General features: G+C 37.1%; 1 protein-coding gene across 2 annotated transcripts in view; it reads left to right on the top strand.

The window, feature by feature from the left end:
* Nucleotides 1–23,956, top strand: part of STIM2 (stromal interaction molecule 2) — a gene marked incomplete at its 3' end in the record, with an annotated part of 138,816 nt that overhangs the window by 64,721 nt on the left and 50,139 nt on the right. For both annotated transcript variants that reach the window (XM_080697781.1, XM_080697780.1), the window contains exon 3: nucleotides 14,237–14,351. In XM_080697781.1, coding sequence (XP_080553907.1) covers nucleotides 14,237–14,351 — 115 coding nt within the window. The remainder of the gene's footprint in view (nucleotides 1–14,236; nucleotides 14,352–23,956) is intronic.

The following is a 23,956-nucleotide window of genomic DNA, read 5'->3' as shown; positions in this document are numbered from 1 at the left end:
TAATTTTTTTCATTTCTTTTTAAAAGAATGCTTATTGGGTTACAGTTGAACATCAAAAATTATATGTAAGGTGTATAACATGAAGACTGGATTATGTATACACTTTGAATTGATCACTTCAAGCAGCTCCACATTTATTACCTTACATGTCAGAGGCACAAACCTTTAGTTGTAAGATAACTTAACTTTGAAGATCTAATGTACAGCCAGTGACTATAGTTAGTAATGCTGTGAATTTGCTAAGGGTATATGGATTGTAAATATTCTCACCAAAAAAGTAACCAATTTTTATATCTAACAAATTTTTTATAATAATGTATTATTTTTCTGTGAACACTCCAGTGTTTGTCCTGCTGGAATTCCTCCAAGAGTTTAGAGCTGCAGTCACTCTCATGTACTCTTCAGAAGATGGTTGTGCTCTAGAAACCTGTTTGAGTGATCTGTAAAGGTCAAGTACTGTGCTATATCAGGGAGATAAAAGGTAAATTGTTCTTGTCCTCAGATAACCCCATTATATGTGATTCTAACATCATGGTTTAGGAAGCATTTATGCAGTGTCATATTAGCAGTACTTTTTTGAGATGGGCAGGACAGGTGGCCTCCTTGTTTAATAGATGAGAAGACTGAGGCTTAGAGAGATTGAGTTACGTAGATCCCATGGTGTGTGTAAGGAGAAGTGGGATTGGAGCCCAGTGATCTAAGCTTCAGTTCATTCTTCGTAACATGTTTAGATATAGTTCCAAACGGTTGTTATTTTTGTTTGTTTGCTTTTAATTCTCCAGTTTTGAGCCTTGGAAATTGAACCTCTCTGTATAGATAATTCAACTATATTTTTGTTAGTAACCTTAGTCTTAGTGTGAGACCTATGGATATTGATGCCAACTCATTCACTAGGATCTCATACCCTGCTTGTTTTCTATATTTTGGTTTGACTATCACCATATTGGTATATATCTTGAGTGCTATCTTACAGTTCATTGGAGGATCCACCTTATCTATTGTAAAGGTTGCTTTTTCTTATTATTATTAATATTGCTATAGTTAGGGTCTGGATTGTCTCTTAAAGGCCCATGTATTAAGACTTGATACTCCGCAATTGAAAGGTGATAGAACCTTTATTTCAGTTATTTATTATAGTAATAGAAAGCTGTCTAACACATTATCCATTAGAATTTCTTTTCTGGACTTTCTAGGCCTAGCCTGGTTTGTATTGCTCATGACCTGCTACTGCTGCTACTAAATATTGAAGACTTGGTTTATACTACTTGCTGGCCTTGAGTAATCTTATTGGATCTGGAGGGATGAAAATGATAAAGAGATCTGTTTTAAAAATGAGAGAATTTTTGCCGGGCGTGGTGGTGCACGCTTGTAATCCCCGCGCTTGGGAGGCAGAGACAGGAGGATCGCGCAGGTTCGTAGCCAGCCTCACTGGCCTAGGAGACCCTGTTTCCAAATAAAAAATATAAAAAATAGGTCTGGGAGTGTAGCCCGGAGGTAGAAGGGTTTCCAGGATTCCCAGTACCACCCAAAAAAAAAAAAAAAAAAAAGAATTTTTGCCTTGGTCCTGAAAATGTTTAAAATACTTGATAAATAATATTTGAGAGTCTTTTACTCTAATTATTAACCCTTGATAATTGACTGTTAATTTATTTTTCTATCATATAATTATGTCTTAAAGTTTCATCCCAATCCTAGCTAGAAAGGTATAAGAATTTTTATGTTTTGATTTTTGCTTTATTCTCACTTTTCTTTTTTTATTTTTTATGGTACTGGGAATGGAACCCAGGGGCATTCTACCTTCGAGTTACACCCCAGCCCTATTTTCTTTTTTTTTTTTTTTTTTTGTGGGTCTGGGGATGGAACCCAGGGACATTTGACCTCCAAGCTACAGCGCCAGCCCTATTTTTTATTCTTTATATTGAAACAGTGTCTTACTGAGTTGCAAAGGGTCTCACTTAGTAGATGAGGCTGTTCACAAATCTTGATCCTCCTGTCTCAGCCTCCCAAATGCTGGGATTACAAGTGTGCACAACCACGCCTGGCTTATTCTCACTTTTCTTTATTTTCTTTCATCCAGCCCCCTCCAGGGCTTGGAAAATATGCCTGGCATTTTTATTCAGCTAGGCATGAAACACACTAAATGTTATAAAGCTCCTAATTATATACAGTACTGTACTAAATATGGGGCAGAATGAAAATATGAGTATAAACCTTCATGAGCTTACTGTTTAGCAGGGCACATAATGTCATATGTTTAAAATAGAAGGCACATGCCGGGCATGGTGGCGCACGCTTGTAATCCCCACGCTTGGGAGGCGGAAACAGGAGGATCACACAGGTTCGAAGCCAGCCACACTGGCTTAAGAGACCCTGTTTCCAAATAAAAATATAAAAATAGGTCTGGGAGTATAGCCTGGAGGTAGAAAGGCTTCCAGGAACCCCAGTACCACCACCAAAAAAAAAGAAAAAAAAATAGAAGACACATCATGGCAAATTATGTACTGGGAGTATGAATGAATTGTGAAAATACTCTAGTGTTTCCAGTGAGATAGTGTACATCTGTTTAAGGAGCATCAAGAAACGCCTAGTATAGAGTCCTCGAGTTGAACTGTTTGAAATGGTTTCATTTTCCCACAGGTTTAGAGGATGAAAAGGACATTGTATGATATGGTGTTGGGAAAAAAAACACGAAAATCCAGCGTGCAGATATTTCAATCAGCATTCTCAGTGTTGTGATCCAAAACACATGACCATACCACTTAGAAGAAGGCAGATTTATTTGCTCACATTTTTGGACATTTCAGAGTTTCAGTCCACTTTAGGCCAGGTCTGTGGTACTCAGGGCATGGTAGTGAGAAGCAGAGAGAGGAAGAGAATAAGGGCTCTGCTTTCACATCATGGAAACCAGAAGCAAGAAGGAAAGCAAGGGGATTCAAACAACAGTCCCCAAGGCCACACTCCCAGGGACCCACTTCCTGTAGCCAAACATCACCTACTGTTACCAACCCATTACAATGGGCTTATCCACTGATGAGATTACAACATTCATGGCTTAATTGTAAACTTAATTTTAAATTGAGTGCTCAGCTTTGAACACTAATACACGTGGTTTCAGGGGACATTCTATATTCAAATATGACACTCACGCATGGTGAAATAATTCAGTCTGACTTGAATGTTAGGTTGTTGAAGTAGAACTTAAAAGTACTCTTTGGTGCTGTTTCTTCTTCCTGCTTTATGTACTTCTCTGATTTCTTAGTTCTTATTTTTCTTGTATCCTAAGTACATATATTTTCCATAGGATTTTTATCTTTAGGCATCTTTCCTTTCTTTCACTTTCTAGAAGTTATTTTAAGGCCCCTGGTTATACTTCTGCAGATGTTTTGTTCTGAATTCTGTCCAGAGTTCCACTTTCATGTTTGGTCTGCTAGCCTCTCCAACTTGGTGTCCTGAATGCTAACAAATAACGTTGCCTAGTATTGAAACAGTCGCTGCTTTCCTTCAAACAAATAAACAAACAAACAGACAACAAAATAATGTTTTCTGTTTTTCTTTAAGTTTGTTGTCATTTTTACTGATGGTATCACTATTTACCCACAACTCAGACTTAATGTTTCCATCTCATCTTTCTTCTTCTCTGAGTTGCTGAGTATTATTATTATTTAATGTGTTTGTGTGTGTGTGTGTGTGTGTGTGTGTGTGTGTGTGTGTATGTGTGTGTGGTATTGGGGATTGAACCCAGGGAAATTCTACCTCTGAGTTGTAACCCCAGCCATATTTTATTTTTTATTTTTAAACTAAGTTGCAGAGGACCTCATTAAGTTCCTAAGGCTGGCCACGAACCTGTGATCCTCTTGTCTCAGCCTCTCAACTACTGGGATTACAGGAGTGCAACACTGTACCCAACATTTTAATTAATTAATTAATTAATTTAGTGGTACTGGGGTTCCTGGAAATCCTTCTACCTCCGGGCTACACTCCCAGACCTATTTTTATAGTTTTTTATTTGGAAACAGGGTCTCTCTCTCTCTTTTTTTTTAAATTACATTCAGCATCATAAAATCATTTTATTATTTTTTTAAATTTATTTTTATTGGTGCATTGTAATCATACATCACATTGGAATACAAGACTTGAGAGGATATACAAGCACACATCATCCAATTAGCCCTCATCCAGTCCCCATCCCATTCCTTCCCCCTCCCTCGATCCCATGCTTGTTTGGTGATTAACTTTGATACATATGTTTATGTACCTCCTGCTTTTTAAAGAGGCTCCATCCTCCCCTATTCCATACCCTCTGATTGGTCAACTTAATTGCTTTACTATAGGGCCCTTTCTATAGATCGACCACTTCCTGTTGCCCCTTTCCTCCTAGTTATTGCTGATTAGGGGAAGCATCTGGTTTTAATTTTCTGTGATATTTCTCTGTGCATGCCACATTGAAAATACCGATCCCACTCTTGATGGCCCCAGTTGTAGCCTGGCTACCCGGTGGACTGATCCAGATCTCACTGGCTCAAGCAGTGGCCTTGCCTCGTGGGAGGCCCCGATTCTGGTCTCGCTGGCCCCGACACTGGCCTAACCCCTCAGCTGGTTCCGATCCCGGCCTTGGAGACCTCACGGCAGGCTCTGATGCTAGCCGATGGTCCCGTCACCGGCCTAACCCCTCGGCAGGCTCTGATCCAGGCCTCGGAGGCCTCAGTAGCGGCCTTGCTTCACGGAAGGCTCCAATGCCGGCTGCTGGCCCCGGCACTGGCCTAACCCCTTGGCAGGCTCTGATACCGGCCTTGCCTCACGTCAGGCTCCGATTCTGGCCTCGTTGGACTCAGCACCGGCCTAACCCCTTGGCAGGCTCCGATCCCAGCCTCGGAGGCCTCAATATCGGCCTTGCCTCACGGAAGGCTCCGATGCTAGCTGCTGGTTCCGGCACAGGACTAACCCCTCGGCAGACTCCAATCTTGGCCTCGGAGGCCCCGGCACCGGTCTTGCCTTGCGGCAGGCTCTGATGCCAACCTCGCTAGCTCCAACACCGGCCTAACCCCTCGGCAGGCTCCGATCCCGGCCTTGGAGGCCTCAGTAGCAGCCTTGCCTCACGGAAGGCTCCGATGCCGGTCTCTGGCCCCGACACTGGCCTAACCCCTCAGCAGGCTCTGATCCTGGCCTTGGAGGCCCCAGCACTGGCCTTGCCTCACCGCAGGCTCCGATCCTGGCCACGCTGGCCCTGGCACTGGCCTGACCCCTCGGCAGGCTCCGATCCCAGCCTCGGAGGCCCCAGCACCGGCCTTGCCTCACGGCAGGCTCTGATCCTGGCCTCGGAGGCCTCAATAGCTGCCTTGCCTCACGGAAGGCTCCGATGCCGGCCGCTGGCATCGGCACTGGCCTAAACCTTCAGCAGGCTCGGAAACAGGGTATCTTAAGCCAGCATAGCTGGCTTCAAACCTGCGCGATCCTCCTGTCTCAGCCTCCCAAGTGCGGGGATTACAAGTGTGTGCCACCACGCCTGGCTTTTATTTATTTATTTTGATGGTACTGGTGGTGGAACCCAGGGACTATACTGTCAGACCTATTTTATACTTTATTTGGGAACAGGGTCTCACTAAGTTGCTGAGACTGGCTTTGAACCTGTGTGATCCTCCTGTCTCAGGTTCCCAAACATTGGGATTACAAGCATGTAATCCACCTCGCTCAGCTCACATTATTTGTTTTTTAACTGCTCTTGCCATCTCTAGACTTTATGTTCTTTTAAATATATTTTGACCATTATTGCTTGATAGAAACATTTTAGGTTATGGTATTTTGATACTCTTTCCTCTATCAAAAAATGTATATTGGTTTCCATAGTCCAGTGGTTTTAAACTTATGTGTGCATCAGAAAGCTGGAGAACTTATTACAACACAGAATATTGGGCCCACCCTCAGAATTTCTGACTCAGTAGGTCTGGGATAAAACCCAATAATTTGTTGTTATAACAAGTTCTCTGATAATGCTGATACTGTGGGTCCAATGGCCACATTCTGAGAAGCGCTATCTACCAAATATAGTCTGATCTTCTTAATTTGGCATTTATCATCTTTTATAGTGTAGTCATAGTCTACCTTTCAAGCCACATCATTTATATACTATGCAACTTCTTCATGTAGTCTTTATCTTAGCCACAGTGAACTACTGACACATGACTTTTGTTTAGATCTTCTGTTCTCATTCGTAAAGATGCATTCATTATTATCAGTCTTTTCCCATTTTATTTTGCTTACCAAAATGCAGCCATTTTATAAGATTAATTTTATGATTCAGTTCAAATAGACTTTCTTCATATAAAAAACTTTGTTATTTATAAACATAAATAAAACTCTCTCTCTGTCTTTTCCTCCATCATTTTTCTTCCAAGTCAAAAATAATTTGTTTTTCACTGTTTCTCCTTGTGATATTTGTTGGAGTACAGTTTAGCTATGGAAGTGATATGTATCCGGTAGAAACTATAGTTTCAACGTGTGTGTGTGTGTGTGTGTGTGTGTGTGTGTGTGTGCGCGCGCGTGCGCGCGTGTTTTGGTAGTGGGTGGAGATTGAACCCTTGGGCATTTTGACTCTGAGCTACACCTTTAACTCTTTTATTTTTTATTTTGAAACAGGGCCTCGCTAAGTTGCAGAGGCCTCACAAAGTATTGTAGATTTCATTCTGTGGTCAGTTGGCTGCTTCTGGGGCTGTGGCAAGAGCATGAGGTAGAGGAAGCTAATTCATCTCATGGCTAAAATGAAAGAAAGGGAGGGAGGGGAAAGAGGGAATCAGGGAGGGAGAGAGGGGGAAGGAGAAAGAGAACACAGAAGAGGCCATGGTACCACAATATCCTTTAATTACAAGCTTCTCTAATTATCAGGTCTCACCTCTTAAAAATTTTCACTACCTTTTTATAGGCCAAGCTGAGAAGTAATTCTCTGTGAGACTTTTAAGATTCAAATTGAAGCAACAAGTTTGTATAATTTTTACTTTATTAAAATTACATCAATCTAACTGAATAGTTAAGCTATTTTAATGAAGAATATTTCTAAATTATATGTTATTAATATAACATTGCTTTGTGTTCAGCAGCAAGAAGTTATTTTCTGTGACAGATACTAGAAACAACTAGTAGTACTTTGTTACAATATGTAATCTAATATTATACTTCCACTGCTAGTCCTCTGCAACTTTATGAAAGCTCTAGTTTCAAAAAGAATGCATGGGTCAGGCATGATGGTACATGCCTATAATCCTAGTACTTGGGGGCCAAGACAGGAGGATCACAGGTTTGAGGCCAGCCTCAGCAATTCAGCGAGGCCCTCAGCAACTTAGTGAGACCCCGTTTCAACAGAAAAAAATTTAAGATATGGCTCGGGGGTGTAGCTCAGGGGTAGAATGCCCCTGGGTCAATCCCTAGTATCAAATGGTAGGGGACGGGAAACCATGGTTGCTACTTCATTTTTAAGCTTTTGGGCTGAATATATTCTTTACATTTCTATGACTTGAAACAAATTGCAGTTAATCTTATAAAAAGTAAAACCTATTTATATATAATTCATTTTTTATTTATATTATCACATGTATAAAAGCTATATCCCTGTGGTACAACTTATAAACTTCCTTTCCATGTAAAAAAAAAATGTATATTCTCTTCAGCCCTGGATTCAGATTTGGAAGAAACTTGCTAAAGTTTGAATGTATCCCCCCAAATTTATGTGTTGGAAGTTTAATCCCAATGCAACAGTGTTGAGAGGTTGGATCTGATGGAAGTTGTTTAGGTCATGAGAGCCCCACTTTTCTAAATAGACTAATGCTGGTGATGAGAAGAGCAGGTTCTTTCTTTTGCCCTTTTGCTTTCTGCTACCTGCCTCTGAGGATATAGCATGAAGAACCTTTACTGGATGCTAACTTTTTGACCTTGGACTTGCTATAAGCCTGCAGAAATATGAGAAAAACAAATCTCTCTTCTTTTTGAATTACTCAACTGTTCTCTTGCAACAGCAGAAGATGGACAGAGGCTGTTCTTCAGATAGAATCCTTTCTCAGACACTACCTGAAGACTCCAAGAGGGGCCTGATTTAGTTCTGAGCTGTTGTTGGGAATTATCAAGTAGTGCCTTGGTGCATCCAAGTAGTATCTCTCTGCATTAGGATGGAAATTGAGAGAGAGTCTGAAAATGTAAATCACAAGTTCTGACTAGTTTATTTTGGTTTTAAAAAATACATTAAATTTATAACAACCATCCAGTACTTAATCAGCATGAAGATTGTTACAAAATAATGTCATACTCAATTCATATAATTTTAATAAATGTCAGACAATTGTTGTCAGCTTCTCTTTTTAATTAAAAGTAGATAGATATGCCTTTTTTTAAATTTTACTTCATTTTTAATTTTGTTGTAATTTGTCTAAGGATTTTAATAGAGGGAACAGTTGGGAAAGTTAGAAATTTTTTTCCTGGTAATAATATTGTGATGAAAACTCTTGTTTTTTATGTAGTTGTGTGAATGTTGCTATATCTTAAATTCTAAAATGGAGAAATTTGCTGGGTGTGGTGGCGCACGCTTGTAATCCCTGCGCTTGGGAGACGGAGACAGGAGAATCGCGCAGGTTTAAAGCCAGCCTTGCTGGCTTAAGAGACCCTGTTTCCAAATAAAAATATATAAAAAATAGGTCTGGGAGTGTAGCCCGGAGGTAGATGGGTTCCATCTCCAGTACCACCCCCCCCAAAAAAGTAGAAATTTTGGGTGAAAAGTGATTATTTAGTATTTTAATCGATAGTTTTAAAATTGTCCTCTAAAGTGGCTATACTAGTTTGCACTCCCATACATAGATGAATGTGCCATTTCCTACGCTTCATTTATACAGTATATCTGCCCTCAACAGATTTATTTAAATATCAACATACCATAAATTGCACAAATTCCCTGCATAGTTGCATTACCAGTAATCTTAATTCTTTTATAAAGAATCAGGCCTTCATCTGGCATTATTTTCCTTCTGCTTATAGGAATTTTTTAAACATTTTTACAATATAGGACTCCTTTTGCTGAATTCTTTTAGTGTTTGGCTCTCTGAAGAAGTTTTTATTTCACCTTTATAAGTACTTACTAAGCAGCAGTAGCATGTAAAATAACACAGACTGCTATTCTCAGTGATAGCATCTAATATGAATATTAGAACACTAGTGTTAGCACTCTCCAACTTAATTAGAACTCCAGTAACAAAAAAGAACCAATGGTAGCTACTCCATAATTTAAGCTTTCAGACTGAATGTAGTCCATTCTTCTGCCTCTCCCTCCCTTTCATCTTTTATTTATTTATTTATTTATTTATTTATTTATTTATTTATTCTGGTTCTGAGATTATACCCAGGGGCATTCTAATTCCCAGCTATGTCCCCAGCTCTATTTTCTTTTTTATTTTGAAACAGTCTAAGTTGCAGAGGGCCTTCCCAAGTGCTGAGACGGGCTGCAAACCTGTGACCCTCCTGTCTTAGCTTCTCAAGCACTGGAATTACAGCCTTGCACCACTGCTTAGTTTTTACATTTCTATGACAAGAAACAAATTTCAGTTAATTTTTGATGCATTTTTTTTTTTCTGAATAAGATTCTAGATTGAGATCTAGAAAGGTTGTCTTTAGCCTTTAGCTAACTACTGATTAACACATGCTCATGAGAAGGTTATTGCAAGCCAAAGGAAACAGCACAGCAGAATCAAGAAACAGTTGCTGGCAATCAGACATGGCAGGAAATAGTTCCTGTTTGAACCAGTCAGAGTGGGAGATCCAAGTCAGGTGTGTAACTCAGCAGGTAAGAATACTGTGAAGCATTTTGTCTCCATACTAGGGAATAGGAACCTTCAACTAAACTCTGCACTGATCCTGCCTTAAAAGTTTGTATGAGCCCAAAGAGTTAAGCTGTTTCCAAGTAATTTTGTCCAGTCCTAGAACAAAGCTTGAAAACATTTATAGAACACAAAATATCCTGTAACCCAAATGGTAAAATTTACAGTCTGGCATTTATGAAAAATTACTGTACATGCTAAGTACATGGATTATCTAAAAGTTTGGGAATCAATGCATTTTTACTAAACATACATGTTAGCATAATGGTGAAATTAAATGTTAGAATTTAAAAAATTTTAGACTTTCAGTATTGGATCTCTTTTTAAATAGCTGCACAAATAAATTGTTAACCTTTCCTTAGCTTTAGATCTTTCATCTTTAAAAGTGGGAATAACAGTAGCACTTTGTGTGTGTGTGTTTATTAGTTTCTCTGAGACATTATATAAGCTATGTTTGTATTATTTTCAAGACAGACCATGCAATTGTTTGTAAGGAATCCATCTGCTTTAACTGAATCATATCAGACCTTGGACACTGTGTTACTTTGATGACAGGTGTCCTCTGGGAATGTCTCTGCTTACATCGTCATTGAAGAGGCTTTGGTTTTCCTCTTCATCTTGATGTTACACATTTTATTTCAGGATATTTGAAATGAACTCTAAAAGTATCGGGCAGTCTTACTTTTGTAAATGTCAAATAGTTCCCAAAACTTGTATTGAACTAGCTTACTCATGCTGGATTTATTTACTTATTCATGCTTAAAGAATATTTTTCTGTGTACACTATGTATTTATTTTAAATTTGATCTACATAAACCTATGTCATAGTCAATCTTATTTTTCTCCTCATATAGAGTGTGAATTGGGAGGCTAAAAAGAAGCTACATATCTTGCAAATGTGACAATATAGAGTACTGGGGTCAGATTTTGAATATGTTTCTTACACTTCAGAATTTGGGTACTTATCTGTGGTGACAAGTCACATCACCTGGGTATTGAATTCTTAAAATTATGTTATAAAATAAAAAGGGAAGCACAAATTTATATTATGGAAATCAGGATAAAAATTGTACAGCCCAGGACTTCTGAGGAACTGAAACGAGAAAGTCATCAACAACTGGGGCAGTTCCTGGTGCCATTCCTGTATGATTACTTCTGTTTTTCATAATTTTCTCTTTGCTTATATAATGGCTTCTTCTATTCGTCCTCCTACTTAGCTCATCTTGACAGCCCATAAAATGGTACCTTCCACACAAGTGTACTTATCACCTTAAAAATCTAGTCCTGGCCAGGAGACTTCAACTTTTAGTGGTAGTTTCCTGTGAGAGAGAATTCTGATGTCCTGGTGTAGACTCAGGGTTGTTCTCTAGATTGTCCTTTGATCACATATCTGTGGAAGTGGGTGGTAGGTTGAGGGAGGGGTTACTGGACACATACATGGATCTACATTAATGTTGGTGGGGGATTCCCCAGGAAAAGGGTTTGGTTTGAATAGAGCCCCCAAATTATATTTATAATGTATCAGATTTTACTAAAACAGTACTGTAAAAATAGCTTAGCACCAATATAGGATGTATGTTATAGGTACAAGAAACTGAAATCACTTTATTGTATAAAAACTATTTCCTGAAACTGTATATGTAAAGCAAATTCTTTTAATGGTGCTAAAGTGGTGCTTTATTTAAGAGTCATCTAACCGAATCTTTTTAAAAATCGTTTATTGAGTCCTTCTCCATTTGTGTTATCAATTTAAGGTTTCTTATAGTAGGTGTGCATGTAAGTGGACAGTCAGGCTTGTACACCCTTCTTCTGTAGGATATTGAGAAGTGACTCTAATGGAAGCTGATGGTTAGTGTGGTTAGTTCAGTTAAATATTTTCCACCTTACTTTCAACATAAAATCACTTGAATTATAGTGTTTTCCTGTCATATACTCTGATCAGAATGTTGAATATCTAAGACACAGAATATACTTTTATTTTATGTAGTTTGTTATGAGTTCTTTTACCGTTGGGTTATGTTTTAAAACAGAAGTATTTTTAGATGGCAGTTCTGAATTCTGTGTTTTCAGATTTCACTTAGATTTCTTAGGAACAGATAGTTCTTTTATACCAAGTGAACTGTAGCTGTCTTCATAAGCTTTTTTAAACTTGTCTTTTTTGGATATATTTTATTTTGTCACCCTATTGATATTTAGTGTATATCTATAAACACATTCTGATCTTTGCAAATTATCAAGTAGCTAGAATACCACATCTAGTCTATCTGGAAATTGTCCTGTTTCTGAAGTATATGAATTCTGAAGTCACAAGAGTACTTGTAGGTTCTAAATGTTCATATGGTGCAGAGAACTTCTGAGGACATTTTTAATGTGATTACACAAAGGAAACAGTTGCCATTTGTTCCAGCTGACTGGATCATTTCCAAGACAGACTTCCTCCCTGCTCTGTCCATCACCATGGCTTTCAGTCTACATTTTCTCTCCAGCACTTGGACTTTTTCCAAGATAAAAGCGGTTTCTGAGCATCTCAGTAGCAGTGATTTTTTTCCAGATATCTCTACTGGATTCTGGAGGTGTCAGAAAAAGTAGAAGGGAGGACAGGAGGAGTTTGGGAAATCAGGTAGGCCCCTGTAAGTATAATTTTAAAAAGAAGCTTTTAGAAAAAAGGAGTTGGGCATGGTTGAAGGCAACAAGATGACTACAGTAGAATGCTACAGGAAATCTTTTAGATTAGTCCTATTGAACTATAAATAATGAAGGACCAGACTTTTAATTTTCAGTCTGTTATAGATAAGATGTGTGTGGCTCCGATGTTTTGAAAGCATTGCCTAAGTGCTGTAAAGGATTTTACGTGGCTGCCCCCAGTTACTGTACCTATTATAGACCTGTATCAGTGCACTCATTGACTGTGGTCTGTTGACAACATGTTGAATAGTGTTTTTAATCCTAAAACCTTGTTTCTTCATTTTATATCCAAGGTCATTGAAGTTCAGAATAGTGAAACGATTTGCTTAATATTATATAGCCATTAAGTGTAGTATAGAATAACTCTAGTAAAAAGGAATTTTTTTTGTCTCAAGATGCTGCTGTTCATTGTTATATGAAAAGAAAAAGCAGAGAAATATAACTCGGATGGCACTTTAGGGGGTTTTCACTTTCTGCATTTTGGATTTCTGAATCTTTTGTATAATTTTCTTTAGTTTGGGCACCAGGAAAAAAATCAATAGATACCAAGTTAAACAATAATAAAATAAACTCAGAAATATTGAGGCAGTCTTACTAGTTTCAAAAAAGAGTAAAGGGTTTATATGGGGGAAGTATAAATTAAGAGATAAGCCTAAAAGATGGTTGGGCATGGTTGTTGAGGCCAGTAATCCTAGTACTTGAAGGCTGAGACAGGAAGATCACAGGTTTAAAGCCAGCCTCAGCAACAGAGCAAAGCCCCTCAGCAATTTAGCAAGACCCTATTTTACACACACACACACACACACACACACACACACACACACACACACACATACACACACACACACACCCCTCAGACTTTAGGTTAGAGTTGGAATGCTCCTGGGTTCAGTTTCTAGATCTGTAAAAATAATAATAAGAAAAAGATTGTCAGGAACAAGATTTATAACTCGTTTGTAAGCCGTAAGAATATGCGTTTTATTTGTTAGACAGTAGGAAATAGTTAAAAAAGTAATGTAGAGCTGGCTGGTGTTTATCAAAAGTAATTTGAGTCCTTTCTTTATATTTCAATTTTATAAAGTAAACTAGAGCATTATAATCAGATGCTCTTTAATGATAAATAATAGCTTAAAAGAACATAGAAAATGCAATAATTGAAAAGATTGGTATTAAATATATTTTGAAATACCCTGTCACAAAGTATTTGGTAAAAATGTATAGTATTGAGATAGTATATTAGGTTGTTGAGTACAACCACAGCTTGGGTGGGAATTTCCCTCTGCTATTCATTATATCAACCTCATAGGTATTAATTAACCTTTTTAGGCCTTGGTTACTCATCTGTATTCTAGAGATAATTAATATGCTTATTATAGGACTATCATAAAGTTAAATGACTATCTGGCTCTGTGTGTATCCGTGTTTATAGATATATAGACATATTTGTCATGTAATTTTTAGCTAGTGAATAATGAACATTGCATAAGTACTTTTACTGCTGCTGGTTTTGGCATGATTTGTAGTGGGGAGACATTTTATGAAGTACACCTAAGAAACATGTAAGAATAACTTGACTAACAATATCAGAAATATACCAGTTATTTTCTGAAAGTAGTCACTCAGTGCATATCAGATTTTGCTTTTTTGGTTTATCAATACTAAATTAGTTAAGTATATTTAATTTAGTGTTTTCTCTTCTGTAGTTTATCAGAGAAGATATGAAATATAAAGATGCTTCTAATAAACACAGCCATCTGCACAGAGAAGATAAGCATATAACTGTTGAGGATTTATGGAAGCGATGGAAAACCTCAGAAGGTAAGATTGCGGTAGTGATGGGGTCGCTCTTGCTCTGTGCTTGGGCCCTGCTTGGAGATCAGTAACTACCTCATTGGTTACGAATTTACAAAAAAGTATGAAAACTATATTTCTATAGAATATTTGTACTTTAGTAATTCTTCAGTTTTGATTTTGAAAGTTGACTTTTATCTTTCTTAGATTCATTAAGCATCAGGCTGTTTTCAGATAATTTAATACCTTATACTAGAATAAATGCGATAATGTATGCCTGAGAGTTTAGTTATGAAGGTTTTTAAAGCTACTAATTGGCATTATCATATAAATTTTATCAGATACATAGTGCAACCAAAAGTTTATTTTTTTAACTTGTGAATACCTGTCTCTAAAGTCTTTAAGGGGCCAGAACACTTAAACTTTTTCTTATGTAATTCCTTTGTGAAGTCTTTTGTAATTTCCCCTCTTCACAGGATGCTATGTTTCAGGACCCCCAGTGGCTGCAGATAGTACCACACCCTACTATATTTTTATATATATAATATATATACACACACTCATACATATGTATATGTATATATGTGTGTATGTATATATGTGTGTTTATGTATATATGTATATATATATGTATGCATTTGTGTAAAAGTTTAACTTACAAGTTAGGCATAGTAAGAGATTAACAATGAATAATAAGTGGAATAATCGTGGTAACAATAATAAGAGTTGTATGATTATGATCGCTCTCAACTGTCACAGGGCGGGTACCACATACAGACTGTATATGCTGGACAAAGGGGATGATTCATGTCCCAGGCACAACAGCAGAAGATTTTGTCATGCTACTTAAAACAGCAGTTTAAAACTTATGAATCACTTATTATTGGAAATTTTTATTAATGTTTTTACACCTAATTTGATTGTTGGTAACTGAAATTGTAGAAAGTTAAACTCTTGGGGGCAGGCTGCTGAAGATAAATGATAAAATTGTTTACTTTGCATTCTATACCTTTTCTTTTCCTAAGTTCTCGAGCTATCTTATGGACAGTTATTCTTTAAGGAAGGAGAAGTTTAAGATTTAAAACCTTAACTCAGTAACTTCTATTAGGAAGCTACAGAAATTAAAAAATAAACACATTCATTAAGCTTATTTATTTTTTAATATAAGAATCCACCACCAAGATACCTTTTTAATGCTTCTGTTTTTTATGACAATTAAGTAATTATGTTGTGGCATATATTTTTCTCTGAGAGTGTGAGTAATGAAATTAAAAAGAAGCTGGAACAGATTACCAATTAGTAGTATAAAGAAATAGTAAAGGTTACTGGACTGTCAGTTATAATATTTGCAAATTGGAAAATACAGAAAACTATCTCACCAATGCTATTTTTCTTAATGTAAAAGAAGATTTATAGGTCTATCTTTGCTTTTCAAAAGGAGGCATCTATTGAGATAAATTAGCAAAAAATGAAACAATGGAGAAAAATTGTTGACTTAATAGCATGTAGAGTTAAAAAATCTGTCTTGTCATTTCTCCTTACACCATTTAAAAATAATAGATATTTGTAAAGTGATAGAAACAGCAGGAAATTCAGTAACAGGTTATTTATATGATTTATCTCATCAATACATGGAAATTATTAAAGAATTTGGAGATCAATTACAGAGTCTATTGCTACTAAGATTTTTTTTAGGATTTCGGTATATAGAATAGAATCCACTTAATTACATCTTAGTGAAAGAATTGTGTGTGGCAGCTTAACTCTTTTGCTAGTGCCTTGTTTCGCCTTCCTTAGTTAACCCTGTCATCGCTGGCCTGGATAATTGTAGTAGCTACCTCTCTGGTCGTCCTGTGTACTACAGAGGTTTAAATTTACTCTTTTCCTGGAAGAGTCAATAATTTTAGCATGTGAAATGAATTATTAATGTATAGATTAACAGAGAAAACACAAGCAAAGAACACTTTAAATGTGCATAAACACAGAAGCCCTACTCAAAGAGGGCAAGAGGGCTGAATTTTATACCCAGCTAAGTAGAAGGACAGGAAAATGGCCTTGTGGGGGAACGTGAAGTGGGACAGTTTCATTGCTGCAGAGAATGTGCACGGGAGCAGGGGCTGTCTTGTTATGCAGAGGAAGTTCCCCCAGGCAACTGATCGTGTCTGAGCCACATGTCAGATTCCTTATCTCTTGTTTCTCTGGAAAAAATATTTCCTTAGCAGAATGGAGGATGGCTGATGGAAATGCCCCTTTGAATTTATTTACTTTACTGTATTAGTATAGTAAATAACAAATATAGGAAAGTTAAGTAACTACTATAGTAAAATAAATAGATGTAGACTTCTTTTTACAAAAATGATAGTTTTCCACAGCCATTTCTGTGTTTGCAGGTCTGTAGTTTCTCTGAATAACCAACTTGAAATGTGTCAAATATATATACCTATTTAGGTTCAGAGGAAAAGTCAGTCTTTGTAGACTACTGTGAACCTCTACACCTGCCCTCTTCTCCCACCTCTGTCATCTCTTACTGAGTTGCAAAGGGCCTCACTAAGTAGCTGAAGCTGTCCGAGAACTGCGATCCTCCTGTCTCAGCCTCTCAAATACTGAGATTACAAGTGTGCACCACCACACCCAGTTTGTCTCTTGTATTTGTCCCATCTCCTTCATTCACTTCTTTAGTTATCTAAATATTTTTTGGAAGTAGAATTGGCATTCTATAGAAAGTATTTGGAATTCATTTCAGAATGTATAATTTTAAATCCTGGCTCTATTTTTAAAAAAACATTGATTTTGAGCACATTTTAAAATTCAAGTGTTTAGTGCCTTTGTCTTGTGCCAGTGGAACAGAATAGAAGATACAGAAACAATCCACACACTTACAGCCAATTGATTTTCAACAAAGGTGCCCAAAAAATATGTTGGAGAAAAGATAGCCTTTTCAATAAATGGTGTTGGGAAACTGGCTATCCATTTGTAGAAAAATGGAATTCCTGCCTCTTACCCTGAACAAGAATCAATTTAAGATGTATCAAAGTCCTGGAAATTAGAACAGAGACTTTGAATTACTAGAATAGGGGAAAGGACCAACACTTCAGCATATAGGCATAGGTAGAACTTGCTCAATAAGACCCTCAAAGCTTAGGGAATTAAAACATGAACTGAGAAATTATATGGCATTAACCTAAAAAGTTTCTGTTCATCAAAGGAAACCATCAAGAGTCTAAAGAGAAGAGCCTATAGAATAGAAGATCTTGGCCAGGTATTCCTCTGATAGAGGACTAATACCTAGAATATACAAAGTACTTAAAAGACTTAACACTAAAAAACCCCAAACAACCCAATCAAAAAATGGGCAATTGAACCAAATAGACACGTTACAAAAGAAGAGATACCAATGACTAATAAACACATGAAAAATGTTCAACATCATTAGCAGTCAGGGAGATGCAATGAAAGCTACACCAAAACTCCAATCAGAATGGCAGTCATCAGGACGCCAAATAGTAGTAAATGCTGCTGAGGCTGTGGGGACATTGGAACTTTTCTACACTGTTGATGGAACTGTGCACCCCTCAGTTTGGAGATTCTTCTGAAAATGGGAATGGGTCCACCATATGATCCAGCTACTCCACACTTGGATATCTTTCTAGAGGGACTGAAACCAGAATATTTTAGTAATATGTGCATATCCATGTTTATAGTCTCACAATCCCCAATATCCAAATTATGGAACCAGCTCGGGTGTCCATTAGCAGATGAATATTTTATAAAATTATGAAAAATACACACAATGCAATTCTACTCAGCGCTAAAGGAGAAAATTACATCATTTTCAGAAAAATGGATACACCGGGAGAATCACTGTGAACTACATTATGGTGTGAGACTATAATGCTCCAATAAAAGTAAAAAATAAATGAAATTCAGGTATTAAGTGAGATTAGCCAGTCACAGAAAGGGAAGGGAAGATCATATGTTTTCTCTCATATGCAGAAGCTAGGAAGTAGTTGGGATATAAGGAAGACTTTAGATAATGGAGAAGAAACTTCAGTGGAGGCAGGAGGTGATCATGTGTGTGGGGGATTAATGAAGAAAACACTTCCACTGACGTTTTGTACATAGCGAGGACACCAGTGCCAGTCTCAATATCTTGTCTGGGGAAGGGAAGGGGATGGGGAGGGAGCTGGGGGAAAGCTTACCAAGTGCTGTGTGCACGTATACACCATCTATCACTATGAACTACATTATGGTGTGAGACTGTAATGCACCAATAAGAGTAAAAAATAAATGAAATTCAGGTATAAACTATAACTCTTGTATGATATAAATTAAGAAATGAACTGAAGATGCTTTGCATAATTTCTGGGCATACCCGATAATAACTTAGTAAATGTTGATTTTGCTCTGTAATAATATTGTATAAACTGAAATGCTCAGCCTCATTTAAAGTTCTGTAGTTTTTTTTATCTAGTCTCATAATAGTTATCAATAAAATTATCATGTTAGGCCATAAATTTACCATCATAGTGTACAAATGATGACAGAATTTACCCAGTATCTTTTTAGAATGTTGTTAGCTGGGGAAAAAAGAAGTTAGGTAGAAGTTGATTCCAACTTCAAATAGAAAAATTTCAGCAGTGGCCTGACAGATTTAATAAATTCTGCAAGCTGTGAGAGTTACTAGATGTAGTTAAATAGTAGCTAGTTACTTAATGGCAAAAATTGCAGTTAGAAAGCTATCAGTTATAAGATTTACAAACTAACATAAAATCTGATTAAATAATGTATTGTTTTTAAAGCAGAAACTCACTGGATTAGTTTATGGAAGTACCTGGTTATGTACCATGATGTAACCATTCTATATTGTTTAGTATGGGTCTTATCCTACTGAAGGTTACTTGTAACCCAAGTTACTGTGTAACTTGGAGCTTTACAAATTGAATAGATACTTGGAAATTTAAGAAGGTTTAACTATATTTTTCAAAAAAGGATTAGAAGTTAAAAGGAACTGAAATGGCCTGAGAGAAAAGTAGGCATTTAATAATGGTTGTTTTCAAGTGTATATAAAGCCTCACCAGAGACAAAATGATCGAGAGTGTTTTAAACATATAAAAGAAATGGAAAAAAATTTCTGACTGTGATTGTAAAAATTCCTAAAAGTAAATAGAATTATAAATATTTGTTTTATATAGACATGTTCTATATCCATAAGGCTTTTCTTCTGGGTGTGAAAAGTATAGATGGATATAAGCCATTGATTTTACATGGAGATTGAAATGAAAAAATAAAGTTGAGAAGTGTTTAGTGTATCAGCAGCGTAAATCAAAACGTAGGCCTTAAAGATAATAAGATAACATTTTTGTGGCATTCATCAATAAAACGTTACTTCATATCCTATTAACAACCGCTAATAGGAAACAGGGAAGTGTAAGATAAAACCATTCTCCCTAAGGAGCTTAAAAATATTTTGCATAAGCACAGATGAAAAGTTAAATAACAGTAAGAAAGGTTGATTAAATATTATGCAAGTGGTACTGTTATAGGAGTTTAAGAGAATGGCAGATTTATTATGGAGAACGCTTCATTGTGAGATGGCTTTTCAGTAGAATTTTGAAAGACCAAATACTTTTATAGAGAAATAAGAAACCATTAGAATATAATAGTTGGCAAATTATTACCAGTGAATAAGTAGGTACATTTGCACATTTAAATGCTATCGCCTTCATGTAAACACAATTTACAAGTCAGAAATGTAGTATCTTTTTAGAATATGTGAGATAACTCACTGGTGTGTTTTTGTTTTTGTTTTTTTCTTGGTGGTACTGGGGTTTCTGGAAACCCTTCTACCTCTGGGCTACACTCCCAGACTTATATTTTTTATTTGGAGACAGGGTCTCCTAAGCCAGCCAGGCTGGCTTCGAACCTGCACGATCCTCCTGTCTCCGCCTCCCAAGCGCGGGGATTACAAGTGTGCGCCACCACGCCCGGCTACTCGCTGTTTTAATCTGTCTTTTGCTATCCCACATAAGGTTGTTGAAAATGAAATGAATTTGTACATGTAACGTGCTTGGAATAGTGCCGAGCACAAAGCAAGTATCCGGTGAATATCTATTGTTAATACTCTTTCTTTTAAGTAAATGTGATCATGACACATTTATGGGACACTGGAGCTACAGAGTGCTGGAAAAAGGCAACAAGTTGGGGAGTAGTAGTCTGTTCAGAGAGGGAGACTAGACTATGTTTAAACCTGAAGAGCTGCTCCAAGCACGGTAAGTGAGATTCCTCTCATATGCCAGAGATTATCAATCTATAGTGGTTGCCAAGAGCTCTTTATTAAAGAAACTTGGTTTGTGTCTGGTCTCATAGCAAAGAAAGATATTACTGTAGCAACTACTGATAAGCACCACTTACTGTATGTGTGGAAGGTGGTCGTATACTTAGTGTTTATATCATTATTGCATTAAATATTAGGAACTGTTACAACTTCTTGTTTTAGAAAGCCTTGTAGTATAAAAGAATTACAGGAAGAGTCATTCACTATAGGCAGGGAGCTTACTGAGCACTGAATTCAAGATGATACAGATTTGAGTACGAAGAAGAAAATGTGAATTCTGAGAAGTGTTTTAAAGAAAAGCTTGGATTAATTTTTCCTCTGTGTTTAGAATGAATTCGAGTTTTCTGTTTGTTCACATCTCATAATTTTAGACTTATTGGGCTTGCAGGTGTTTGTTTAATTGGTTCACACAGTAAATATTTTTTACTAAGTTCTGATATGAGCAAGGGTTTGTTTTGGTACTGAACAAGTAGACATGAAGAATGTATTCTCTGCCCTATGCCTGTTCACAGTCTGATGGTGGAGAAAGATCTATTAATAGGTAATTAAAGTTAGCCAAATGTAGTGTGATGTAGGCCTATAATCCCTGTACTTGGGTGGCTGAGAGAAGAGGATTGCAGGTTTAAGACTTAGCCTCAGCAACTTTACAAGAACTTGTTTCAAAATAAAAAAGGGCCAGCCGGGCGTGGTGGTGCACGCTTGTAATCCCCGCTCTTGGGAAGTGGAGACAGGAGAATCTAGGATCGTGCAGGTTTGAAGCCAGCACAGCTGGCTTAGGAGACCTTATTTCCAAATAAAAAAGTATAAAAATAGGTCTGGGAGTGTAGCCCGGAGGTAGAAGGGTTTCCAGGAACCCCAGTACCACCAAAAATAAAAATAAATAAATAAAAAGTAAAATAAAAAAGGGCTGGGCTGTAGCTCAGAGGTTAGAATTTTCCCAGGTTTAATCACCAGTATCAAAACAAAAAACAAAGCCCGAAAAAATAACATGATGTGCATTCACAGACATAGTGAAGTCAATCACTAAGCCAAACATGAGAAGGGCTGCATGAGTGATGTGTGCATGTCTGCCTCTGCCATCTTGAACTCCATTAAAATGGATGACTACAATGCACAAATAAAATAAAAAAAATGAAAAAAAAAGGACTGGGGGAAAAAGAAGCACATTCAGATGTTATGTAAGCGAGTTTTTCATATGACACAAATGTTTTACTGTTTTAGTAAATCATATTTTAATACTTAATGTCTTGCATACAACATGTAAGTTTTTGGAAAAGCTGCTATTATTATTTGTAAGCGCCATCAATAGAGGTATTGGTTTTTTTTTTTTTTTTTGTGGTACTGGGGATGGAACCCCTTTCTACCTCCGGGCTATACTCCCAGACCTATTTTATACTTTTATTTGGAAACAGGGTCTCTTAAGCCAGTGAGGCTGGCTTCGAACCTGCCTGATCCTCCTGTCTCCGCCACCTAAGCGCGGGGATTACAAGCGTGCACCACCACACCCAGTGAGGTATTGTTTTTTTTATCATCCACAGAAGCAGTTTATACACAAGTGAAGGCCTGTTCTCAAGGTGGAGTGTAGTTTCAGAATGACAGATGTCATCATTTGTACCACTAACAAAAGGTCTTTTGTAGTCAGAGTTTCTTATGTAGAGAATAAGTGACACAAACATGTTGGCCATTCACTCTAACATTTGAGGGAGCTTCATGTGAGTATTTGCTAGAAATATAGAGTAGCCATTTCTTGGACATTTTATTACACATTAGGCAGGCAAACACTGTTCTATATAATCATAATTCCTTTATATTCTTAAAGCTTTTTTATTATAAAATAATCAAAATATACTTAGAATGTTCTGAAAAAATATATTTTTTGGTGGGTGGTACTGGGGAACCCAGGGGCTTTCTACGTCCAAGATACAACCCTAGACCCCCCCCCTTTGTTTTTATTTTAAACAGCTTCTCTTTAGGTCTTGCTAAATTGCTGAGGCTAATGTTGAACCTGTGATGCTCTTGTTTTAGCTTACCAAATACTAGTATTGCATGCGTGCACCATCATACTCACTTGATCTATCCAAATTATGATCTCATGTTAGCTTTTTGGTGTCTCTTTTCCTTTTTTCGCATCTACTTATCAGGTCTGTTTTGGTTTTATGTTTTCTTCTTTCCTATTTCTTTCTCTTAAAATGTAAACATTCTTTCTCTTTTACCTCAGGACACTTGAGATTTGGTGATTTATGATTACTGCAAATATTGACTTCCCTAGATTAATGATGCCTTTTTAATTTATAGAAGATCCTTAGCTTTGAGAAAATTGCTTTTTTACTTTGATTTTTTGTGTAGATTGTTGTTAGTTTTATTGTTGAAGTAGAGACATCAGAGACCACCTGCCTGTCCCATTTTTCTGTGCTCTAGAGAATTTGACCATTTCTGTTTTGTAGGAACACATGAAGTAAACATGTGAATCTCATTTTTCCTCATTTAAGAAGATTTTCAGTACATAAAATTCATATGAAGATTTCGTATGACTTAGGAAGTACTTTTCTGAGATTGTGAATTTTCCTGTGGGTTTCTGTATACCAGAAATAGTCTACGTTTGTCCTCTGTTGTATTCACAGACTCAAGGAATAGCTCCTATCTGGAGTACCGAACCTTATGCAGAAGGTAAAAATGAGACTGTCCAACTTTCACAGCTTGTGATGGACTGTCTGGAAAACAGCAGGCCTTTTGTTTATTGTTCTTTCCATTCTTTTCACCCTTCTCCAACAGTTGGGAACCAGTAGCATATGGATGTGTGCTAAATTTTGATTTATTAGCCTTTCATTTGGGAAGGGGATGTTTAAGAGGTTCTCTGGATGTAGTCCTGAAGGTTCAAGTGAATGATATTGCAAGAGATTCACTGCATCAAATTATCCTTTGTGTGGGCCGGGCGTGGTGGCGCACGCTTGTAATCCCCGCGCTTGGGAGGCAGAGACAGGAGGATAGCACAGGTTTGAAGCCAGCCACGTGCACTGGCTTAGGAGACCCTGTTTCCAAATAAAAATATAAAATAGGTCTGGGAATGTAGCCCGGAGGTAGAAGGGCTTCCAGGAACCCCAGTACCACCAAAAAAAAAAAAAAAAGATTAAAAAAAAAATTAAAAAAAATTATCCTTTGTGTGGAAGAAATGTTTCATGCCTGCTACTAAGAGAAAGTAGTATAAAGTAGAAATCGTGGGCAACACACTATTTAATGGATAGTCAGGAAAACTAAATTGTAGTTACAAACCAGTAATATGATGAAGTAAAGGGTTTTC

Source organism: Muscardinus avellanarius (assembly GCF_963383645.1).
Source record: "Muscardinus avellanarius genome assembly, chromosome: 6".
Lineage (NCBI taxonomy): Eukaryota > Metazoa > Chordata > Mammalia > Rodentia > Gliridae > Muscardinus > Muscardinus avellanarius.
This window is presented reverse-complemented; position numbering and strand designations above follow the sequence as displayed.